General features: G+C 38.8%; 1 protein-coding gene across 3 annotated transcripts in view; it reads left to right on the forward strand.

Moving 5' to 3' along the window:
• Positions 1-10,278, forward strand: part of MORC3 (MORC family CW-type zinc finger 3) — a 28,558-nt gene extending 18,280 nt beyond the window's left edge. For all 3 annotated transcript variants that reach the window (XM_040585046.1, XM_040585049.1, XM_040585047.1), the window contains 6 exons: positions 60-134; positions 966-1,008; positions 2,326-2,513; positions 3,084-3,918; positions 4,385-4,548; positions 7,774-10,278. In XM_040585046.1, the coding sequence (XP_040440980.1) occupies positions 60-134; positions 966-1,008; positions 2,326-2,513; positions 3,084-3,918; positions 4,385-4,548; positions 7,774-7,927 (1,459 nt within the window). In that variant the 3' untranslated portion in view covers positions 7,928-10,278. The remainder of the gene's footprint in view (positions 1-59; positions 135-965; positions 1,009-2,325; positions 2,514-3,083; positions 3,919-4,384; positions 4,549-7,773) is intronic.
• The last annotated feature ends 464 nt before the right edge of the window (positions 10,279-10,742 follow it).

Raw genomic sequence — 10,742 nt, forward strand, 5'->3', positions numbered from 1 at the left:
TGGATGTTAAGCTTTTTCTGTTGTGTTTTGTTGGGGTTTTTTTTTTCCCCTTAACTCAGGAATTGTAATGTGCCAGAAGAACCAGAAGATGATGACCTAATACATCCTACATATGAGAAAACTTACAAGAAAAAGTGAGTACTATAAACTTTCTTACAAGTGTCTTAACACTAGGAAAAAAATGTGAAAACTAAATGCCCTTTTGTCTCACCTGTGGTATAATTGCAACTCTTCTGGGAATATATCCAGCCAGAAAATAGTGCCCTGAAATCAAGATTTGGTATTAGCAATAAATAGATGAAAAACACTGTTCTTTTCTGTTGTTAGCATGTTGGCATTACATTTAAATTTCCCTCTTTGACTTAATACCTGTTTGCTCTCTTAAATCAGAATTAGGAAAGTCATAATGCAAAGGTCCCCTCTCATTTAATAACTACTGAGGCAAGCAAGGTAGCAGTTGGTGTTCAAGTACAGATCTCAGGTGGGCGTTGTTCCACAGTAGTAAGCAATGTGAGGATAGTTTGGAATGTTAGAGAAACAAGCTGCTAGGGCTGTTACGGGGGGACCTCGTCTAGGTAACTTTTACTTTCAAGGTCTGTGTTGAAGCACTTGAATACCTTAATGAATTTATTTAAGAATAAGAGGCTTCCTAGCTAAGGTATATGGGGAAAAAACCACCGACTTGAGTAATTTTAACTAATGCTGGCTAGCATTCTAGAAGTGGGAGTTTTGGGTGTTCTTCAACTTTTTAAAACAAATCTTAATCTGAGAGATAACTTTAAGCTATACTAGATTCTAAATTCATGCAGAAAACTTTCATTCAATGAACCAGAATATGTTAATTAGAACACTGTTGCATCCCGCTGAGATAGGGAGTGTTTGCTTTTAGTTTGAGGTTGATTTGGTTTTATAATGAATTAACATTTTGAATCTAAGTTCTTAATCTTTTTTCTCTTGCTGTGCAGAGACAGGGAAAAACTGAAGAGGCGACTCGAATACAGCCACCAGGTAACTCGAAGTTGATAGGAAACTGACTTTGGTAGAAGAGTTGTTCTTGCTGGCAACAGTACTATGCAGTTTGATCAAATAGGCCAGGCTTTGAATTAGTTTGCTTTAGCTAGTGGACAGCTGACTGATTCAACAGTGTGTTTTGTTTTGATGGCTGTGCAGCTTATGCTCACTGTTAGTAAAGTCTTTGGTGTGCAGTGGTGGAAAATACACCATTGCTTTCTATGTAGTACTTAAAGAGTTTGAGAGGAGCAAAGCCCTCTCGCAAAATCATACTAGAAAAAATGTCCGTCACTCATACCTGTTTTTATGGCATGACATGTAATTATTGAAAAGTGGATATGTTGTAGAGAGATGCGATGAGGGTATGAAAGTAAAGATGCCCTTAAAACTGGGGCAGGAAGTGGGGATGTACAGAATTGTAGTAGCTCTACATTTGCAAGGAGGCACTCAAATGCAAATTAAATGCAGATGCAAATCAACATGGTTGAATTATGAGAATGGGTAGCTTGTAACTCCAGAATCAGTGTGATTTAGCTTAAGTTGCTTTGTAAGTAAAATGCTAAGATAAGATCTCTCAATTTCTGGAGAGGAGATTTTTTTTCCATGTGCTGTTTTAACCTATATACTTCACTGTATCAATTTTTCTACTATTACTTTTACCCAAGTATAAAAGTAATTTCTAAAAGGAAAGTATTGTTCATCTTAGACAAACTGGATTAATTATGAGCAGAGGTGTATATAGGGAAATATACAGAGGGAAATAACAGAGGTGGCTGTCCAATACTTTGTGTATGATGCTCAGACTTCAGGCAGAAATACAGCTTGGGAAAAGTTCCTTCCTGAGATTCTACATGGTACTTTAAAATAGTACTTTAAAATACCTAGAGAGGGACTTGTAAGATCATAAAGCTGCTTTCTGACAGCAATAAATCTGTGCATAGAGAGAAGTGTGCAGCAGGTGTACAGCATTCAAAGTCCTCTCAGAAATCTGCTGGAAGCCTGTAATTACAATAAAAAACTTGCTGCTTTCTAGTATGTTTTATGTCTTAAACCAACACAAAGGAAATACTTCACATGCATGAGAGTTTGGGGGAGGGGGTGTGCAGCCGTTAAGGGAACTGGGGTGTGTAATGTGGGGTCTAGTTAGCCTTTCTTAGTGCAAAATATGGAGCCCAGGTTCAAGGAAATCCTTGTAGTATACATGAGAAATGTTGGTCAGAATTTTAGATGTTGGCAGATAGAACTGCTTAAACCTATTCTGAAGAATCTACTAATGTCTGTTTCTTTTCATTCTTAACTAATATTATCTTATAGGTCAATAATGAAATGTATTTAAAAACACTTGTTTCTTCAAGTAAAGACTTCAAAAAATTCACAGCTGTGAGTGGAAAGGAAACTGTTCCAAGATCACCTTTACCCGAAACATCAAATGCTTCTGCCAAAAGACCCCTGCTTATTTTAAATAGATCAGTATCTTCACCTCATTCTGATTCTGATAACAGGTTAGTAAATATCTACAAAGTAGATTCCTGTTTATTTCTGAAATTAATAACTTGCTAATGAAAATGATGGTGTTGGGTGTAGTCCCATCTTCAGGTCATAGCTGCCAAAATTCATATGTCACTTTTGGGAGTACCAGAAGCAGAGGGCTGATTAAAGGTACCTAAAAAATCTAGTGAAGTAGAAAAGCAAGTGCACCAAAAAATACTGTGCACTGGCAAGGAAATTTGCTGCGTGGTTTATCTGTCTAGGGAAAGACTGTATTGTTAACCACACTCTACAGTATTTCCTTAACCTCTGTTGGTTAAGGAATGGGTGTGAGGCTGGGGGTGTTTTCCTGCAAATCTTGAGTCGTGAGTGTTTCAAAATAGTGTGTGGATGTCAGCCACTTGTTTTTACAGGAAAGGTATTTGCCCTGGTTACACATAAAATGCTGTGCAGGGAGACGTCCCTTTCTAGTTACTGAGTGGTAGTTTTTAATAGTGCTTATAAAAACCCTGAACATAGATTGAAACAAATGACTTTGCTGTATTTGAGCAATACAATAATCAGTTCAATATTTTGCTTCTCAGTCTTAAACGGAAGACACCTAGCTGCACGACGACTGTGTCTTTAAAGACACCTCGATTAAATGACAAAACATTCAACAACTATGATGATGATGATGATGATGAAGATGTTATTATTTTAGAAGAGAGCAGTACTCCAAAGCCTTCAGCAGATGCTGATGTTCCTGTAATAAAAACTGAATGTATTAACCTGGATCAAGAGGAGAAGACGAAGGAAAACTGCAGTGTTGGAGAGCCTTGCAGTGCAGCGACTCCTGAATCAAAAAGTGAACAGTTGACCTCAGCAACACAGACAGAGGTCCCAAGCTTAGTTGTTAAAAAGGAAGAGGTGGAAGATGACACCAGTATTCAAGTTCCCGGTGCAGAGATGGAAACTAAACAGCACAATGTTAACCATGTTTCTGAGACACATGTAGATCTTGGAAATGAACTGAAAAAACAGCTGCAGTTACTAAACAAAGAAAAAGAAATTTACCAAAACAAATGTGAAGTATTAACCAAACAAGTAGAAACGCTGGAACAGAGAATTTTAGAACTGAACAATAAGTATGTAAAAAAAGAAATGTGCCATCAGTCAACTGAGACGGTTTCTTCATTTGAAGAAGAAAATGTTCATGATAGAAGCTTGGCAGAAGTGACCGTTCTCTATGAACAGGCCTTAGAAGAAATAGCAAAACTAAAAGAGCAATGCTCTACCCTGCAGAACTTAAAAACTGAATGCAGCAAGTGTGCTGATGGCGAAAGTAAGAGCGAGGTGGATGAAATTGCTGTTCAACTGGACGATGTTTTCAGGCAACTGGACAAGTGCAGCATTGAAAGGGACAGATATAAAAGTGAGGTATGATTGTTGAAACAGTGATATCCTTCAAATTAACAATTACATTATTTTTATTTTTGTAATGGGTGTTTCATAGCAGTTCTAGTACATAATGTGTGTATAGTTCAGTCCACAAACTAATCAAGCCACCTAAAAGGGGGAAGAAATACTAAATTAGCCCAGGAGCTTCTCGTTTTTTGCTTTCATAGGTAGAAGTAAGCAAACTTGAGGGACTGCGAGGCTCTTGAGTGGCTCTGACTGCAAGACAAAAGAGAGACTGAGGAGGCTCAGAAGGAGCACACATACAGTGGTTCAGTTCGACAGCTGCCTGTGTTAAAGCAGTTTGTGTAGGCTGTCATAACTTAAAATCTCACTGAAAAGTTAATTAAAAGCAGTCAACAAAGTTAAATGACTTAGATTTGTATAAGTTGTCCTTATTTTAACACACCACAACTTTGTTTGACATGTAAACTTATTTACTTGCCAGATTGAACTACTGGAAGTGGAAAAAAATCAAATTGCCTGTCAATGTGAAGAACTCAAAGCAGAAATTGCACAGTTAAAAGCTTCAATTCCACAAGCAGTAGCACATGCAAATGATTCTACCACCAGTAATGTAAAAGACTCCGTGAATTTTTCTGATGGAGAAAGGTATCAATTTTGTTCTTTCTAGACTATATTTCAAGCAATATTTTGTCTGGCTGATTGTATCTGAAATATTTTGATGAAGATAATGTCTGATAATCATATAATAAAATGTAATGCTTGGAATTGTTCTCTGTTGCCTCTTGTGACTCCTAACTCAGTAACATTTTTTTAATCAAATGACTTATTTAATATTTATTTTTTTTATGATTTAGGTATTTGTATGAGCAGGGTTGGCCACTGCAGAATACAATGCCATACTGATGCTTGTTAAAATGTCAAAAATACTATATAATGTCTAGACATGACTTGCAGAACAAGGAGAGAGAAAGGAGGCAGGAAAGAGGGTGATCATTAGCTTGTGCTGTGTAGATGAACTTCACTTTTATGTTCTGTTTTTCTTTCTTGGATCAGTAATACTCTACTGAAAAGAGTTTGAGTTTGGTTTTGAAAATCACCTTTCCTGTAAGAACTCGTTGCTGCAGACCAATCCTGTGGAAGTAGGTTGCGTCCAGAGTGTGTCTTTGAACTGAACAAGGGTTCAAACTTACGAACAGAGAGCTTGCGGCTCTCTGTTGATGGAAATCACAAACACGCAAAAGAAGTACACGCATGGGATGGAAGCAGGGATGAGCAGTCCCGCAGGAATACAGGCACACTGCCTGGTCATGTAGGATGGAATTGAAAGCCAGAGTTCAGATGGAGTTAGAACTGGCAAGGCCTGCAGAGGTCAACCAGAAGGCTTCAGTAAGCACAGCAGTAGCAACAGAAGAACTAAGAAAAATGTGGACCTGCTGCACAGTGGGGCAGGTGCTTAGTAGCAAAGGATATGAGGTCTGAGGCACAAGTTACTAAGGTACCCAGTGTCTTCTTTACCTTGTTTTTTACTGGTAAGGTCTGCCCTCTAACCACTGAGTTCCCTGAGCCAAATAGTAATCTTGGGGGAGTGAGCATTACCTGTAATAAACAGTGACTGAATTAAAGGCCCACTTAAGCAAATTCAACACACAAGTCCATGGGACCAGATGAGATGCATCAGAGGGAGCTGGCCAGTTGATGAAGAGGTGGCCTTGTGATGATATGTCCAAAAGGTTGTTGCAGCATTCCTGATTCCTGGAAAAAGGCAGTAGTTGTGCCCATATCTAGGACAGGCAGAACTACAGGCTGGTCAGTGTAGCCTCAGGCCCTGGGAAGACTGTGGAGCAAATCTACCTGGAAGCCACCTGCAGCCCTGTAATAATCAAGATGAGTAGGAATAACTGGCATGGATTTACTGAGGGTAAGTCATGCCTTTGCAGCCCCGTTGCCTTTTACAATGAGATGACCAGCTCTGTGGACCCTTATTTTCGCAAAGCTTTCAGTGTGGGCTGCCATGATATCATGGTGGCAAAGTTTCCGAGGTGTGGTTTTGATGGGTACACTAAGAGGTGAGTTGTAAAATTGGCCAGACTGCTGAGGTCATGGATTAATATTGAGGCCAGTAATGGTTAGTGCCTTCATTAATGGCCCGTATGACAGCAAAAATTAACTCAGTAAATTCATGATGACATCAAATTGGAGGGAACCATTGATACTATGAAGGGTAGGGCTGCTGTTGAGGGACTTTGAAAAATTGGGAAAACGAGCTGAAAGAAACCTGGAAATTCAACAAAGGCAACTGCAGAGTTCTGCACCTGTTGGAACTACCCCATGCAGTTGAACGAGCTGGAGACTACTCGTAGGAAAGCAGCTTGGAAGAAGATGGCCTATGATGCTGGTGGACTAGAAGTTGAATGTAAGTCAGCAGTGCGCTCTTGTGGTGGGAGAACCCAGTGCCTACTGGGCCATACTGCCAAGAGTTCAGCCAGTAATTTGAGGGAATGCTACTACAGGGCATTGTAAGACCAAACATGGAGTATTGTGTGCAGTTTTTTGCTCCCTGGTATATGAATGACACTGGCATATTCAAGCAAGCCTACTGAAGGTTCACCAAGATGGGCAGGGGCTTGGAGTATCTGATACACAAGGTGAAGCTGAGAGGGAAAGGAAATATCCTTACAAAGAGCAGGTTACCTTGAAATCCTGTTGCGCTCTGCTACTGCCTAATGAGAGGGTGTAGAAAAGGTGAAGCCAGCCTCTTTTCATGAGCACAGTGATAGGATGAGAGGCAACAGACACAAGCTGCAACAAGGGGAATTCTGTTTAAATATTAAAGGGGGGGGAAAAAAAGTGTTTACAGCAAGGGTGGTCAAACCCTGAAAAAGGAACCCAGGGAGTCTGTGGAATCTCCATCTTTGGAGATTTTAAAAACACAAGGAGGTCCTAAACAAACTTATCCAGGTTAGCCCTGCTTTTAATGTGTGTTGGGGAGGGAGGGGAGAATGGACTGGATAATTTCCAGAGACCTCTTTCAATCTAATATTTTTTCTATGGGTAAATCTCCCCTTTATCTGCCAGTGTTTCAGTTTCTTCTCGTAGCATCTGATTTGTGCTTCCTAAAAGAATTAGCAAATATATGCAGGATTTGCAAGTAACTTCTACCACAAGTCCTATTGGGATGTGATGGCACTGTGAAGACTGGCTACTGGAGATGACAAAGGAACTGCTGGTAGAAGGAAATGCTTAAGAGAAGGGATGGGTGATTTGGAAGCAATTTGATCAAGAGGAGGACAGAGCAAGGGCATCTAGGAAAGAAAGCAAAAACAGGAGGCGTAGCATTTTCGCTGTACTATAACTCTTACCTTACTTCCTTTTTATATTTTAAAGCCTTTGAACAAACTACTTTTTCTTGCCTTCTACTCTCTTCTTTTTCTCTCTTTGTTCCCATAGGTTGGAGAAGTTTGTGCTTCTAAATGTATAAAAATACTGGAGTTTAATATTGTCTTGAGAAATAAAAATGTGGGATAAAGGATTGTGCCAGTGCTTACTTTCCAATTTAAATAAAATTATTCAGAAGTATTTCTGATCTGTTTTGGGAAAGGCAGAATTCAGTTTAGCTCTTAGTATTTGTTTGAAACTAAGGGAATATACACCTTCAAAATTAAAAATTGAGAGGCTCAGCTTTGAAAAACTGGTAGAGTTTGAAATTATCTTGATGCAGCTTTAACCACATCAGGTTTTTGTTGGTCTATGGAAGTTAGGTACAGAGCCTTTCCAGTATAGAGTACTAGTCCAGCTTCATTAAATAAAGTACTTGGTATTTGAACGTAAAACTTCATCTACATCTAATCGTATCTAACTATTTCTTCACAGCCTGAAACTACGCTCTCTTCGAGTGAATGTTGGACAACTTCTGGCTACAATCATGCCTGATCTAGACTTGCAGCAAGTGAATTATGATATTGATGTAGTAGATGAAATTTTAGGACAAGTTGTTGAACAAATGCATGAAATCAGTAGTACTTAACATCTTTAGCAGACTCTTACTTGATCTGCCATTATAACCTTTGTGTAGGTTCAAAATTGTATATACTGCTTCTTCACTTTATATATTTGACCTAGTTTGATCAGTAAGTGTATATACTTTACGCATTTAGGTGTTCCCACAGATGCAGTGGGTGTTATCTTCACTTCCTCTTAAAGGAATGCTGTCAATATTGACCAACCCTGATGTACTTAATTAAGGATTTTGCTTTTAAAATGTATTTGTAATTAAATTTGCAAATATTTTTATTATTAGGATTCTTAATACTTTTCTACAAAAGCTTTTTGGTTGACTTTTGATCTTATATAAGCATTAATATTTCCTCTTCTAAAATCTAGGTAGTGGAATATATTAAAGATGCAAAAAAGAACCTTCCTTCATTTCCTTCTCAGAACAAACCTTAGTAGTGGTGTTGTATACTACAGTATTGTTTCATTACTATCAGCAATGTTGTATGTTGCAGTATCGGGATAGAAATGTGACTAGGAGATGAAAATTTTGGCCATGTGGGTAGTATTTGTGTGGTTACTACCAAAAGAAATAAAAATCAAGGGTTTTATCCTGAAAACTGATGATCTTTGATGCCATTTTGGATTTTTTGATGTTGCTAAAGAACATTATCTGTATGTTTTTATGTATATTATATGTAAAGAACATATGCTGTTTCACAGCATAACCAACTCCATGGGATATGGCTAGGCTATTTCAGCCTTTTCAGGGATGGAAACCCCATGCCAGTTTGTGTCCTGCCCTTGCTGCTTAATTATTTTTTTTTTCCCTACATCCAAGAACCTGTCTGTATTTAATAGAGTGCAGTCACAGGAGTCTTCACTTCTACCCTGTAGTTCCCATTTGAATGCAGCAGTGTTGGTTTGTAAGTCCAGGTAACGCTACACAGCTTCTATGGTCAGATTTCACACACTGCTCCTGTCTACTTTTTTTCCAAGTCAAAGGCAGCTGGTGGAATGGGAAGCATTGTGGTGGACCATTGGAAAGAGCAAGCTGGGGTGGTGTTTCCAAAGCTGGGGTGGAGTCCTGGGCAATCTCTGCTCTGCATTGAGTGCCACTTATTGAGACCTGAAGGCCATTTTTTCAGGGAAGCCCAGTGCTGAACAGGCTTAGCGTAGAGGTTCTGTGATGTGTGCAAATGCTTATATGTATTATCCTGAAAAACAAATTGTTGCAGTGTTAAACATAGTCTGCCTGGGAGTCTTTCAGGCTGAAATGTGAGGGTGCTGAGATTTGGCTCTGAAATTTACCTTCCTATCAGAATGTGTCATGCTGAGTACAAATGCATCAGGCTCCCAAATCCTTGATTAACTAGTTGGATGGAAGTACTTTGAAAAGGAGACATGTTTCCTTATCTTTGGTGTTAACAACTACAGAATGAGATAAAGCTGAAAATGTTCAAATAGAACTTGTTTATGCTATCTTAAAGTTTAGACATATTTTATTATAGGCTGGATAGGGGAGTCTGTCTTCCCCCCCCCCCCCCCCCCCCCTTTTTTTAGTAGATGTTTTGTAGTAACTCATAAGCCACTACTTCCGTGCTCTAATGCTCATGCAAAAAATTCCTGGAAGACATGGTACCAAGAGAAAGTGCATGTTTTTCTTATGAGGTAATCAGAAATGAGAAGAAAGGTGGCAAAGACAGCAAATCCACTTTTTAGTCTGTGGTGGTATTTGTCATTCGAACAGTGATTGAGAAAAATGGTTCTTGCTTTTAAAAATAAAGAAAAATAATAATTTTAAGCAGATTATGAGTTAGCATTCAATACATTCATTCCTAAGAGGTGTTTTTTTTTATAAAGCCAACACTTTTGACTATTGCACTGCTGCTGTCCTGGTTTAATTAGGTTATGTTCCTTTTAGTTGTAGTTCAGTCAGTTTCTTTCAATGGACAGTATATCTGTTCTAGTATGCCGATAAGGGTAATGCAATACTGTTGTACTTTATAATGGATAAATTGAATGTTTGATTTTTCGACGAGGTGGCTGTAATATAACTTTGTATGACTTTTAAAAAGTTTATATTTTCCAGTTATTGGTGTGTAGTTTTCCATTTCTTAATCGTTATTTATTATCCTTCATCAGAGACGGTAGTTGAATTGTTTGTAGGCAACTGGCAAAATATAGCATATGTCTATATTAAAAATGGCAAATTTACACTGTCCATTTACACTTGGACAGCAGTGGACTAATGGAAATGGTTTTTATTTACTTGTTAAAATTATTTTTTGTAAAAAGAAAACTATAAATCTGAGTTTGCAGGATCAAAACTTGTATGTGATCAAATGCAATGTTTTTGTTTATAAATAAATACTATGCAGAATGGCTACTGTTTCAGACTTACTTGAAGTATTCAGTCTTACGGGAAAGCTGGCTCAGTCAGGATTTGAGCAGACTTGGGTATACCAAGCATGCCCCTGGGCCAGGTAGGCATCCTAACGGAGCCCCGAACAGCTGACTGTCCGTGTTTCTTCAGATGATCAGTTCTGGTATGGGGAATTCTGCTACCCCATCACGACACTGTTAACTGTAATAGGATTTGGGACAAAAGTGTTTTTCAAGGCCGTGTTAGCTGTTGTCTTTGCAGTACTCGGGCAGAAGTGGTGGGAACAAAATGGTAAGAGGAGGGTGGGACCACCTGTCCCTTTGGATGACCATAAGCTCTTGGATCAGATCAGCTCACCTTGTGAAATTTCACCCTTAGGCTACTTGATTGGTTCCCCAGTGGGAGAGACTCCAGCTCTTCCAGATACATTTGTGGCCACAGCAGACTGTTCTTCCCTGACCAG

This window comes from Falco naumanni, chromosome 2, assembly GCF_017639655.2.
Source record: "Falco naumanni isolate bFalNau1 chromosome 2, bFalNau1.pat, whole genome shotgun sequence".
Lineage (NCBI taxonomy): Eukaryota > Metazoa > Chordata > Aves > Falconiformes > Falconidae > Falco > Falco naumanni.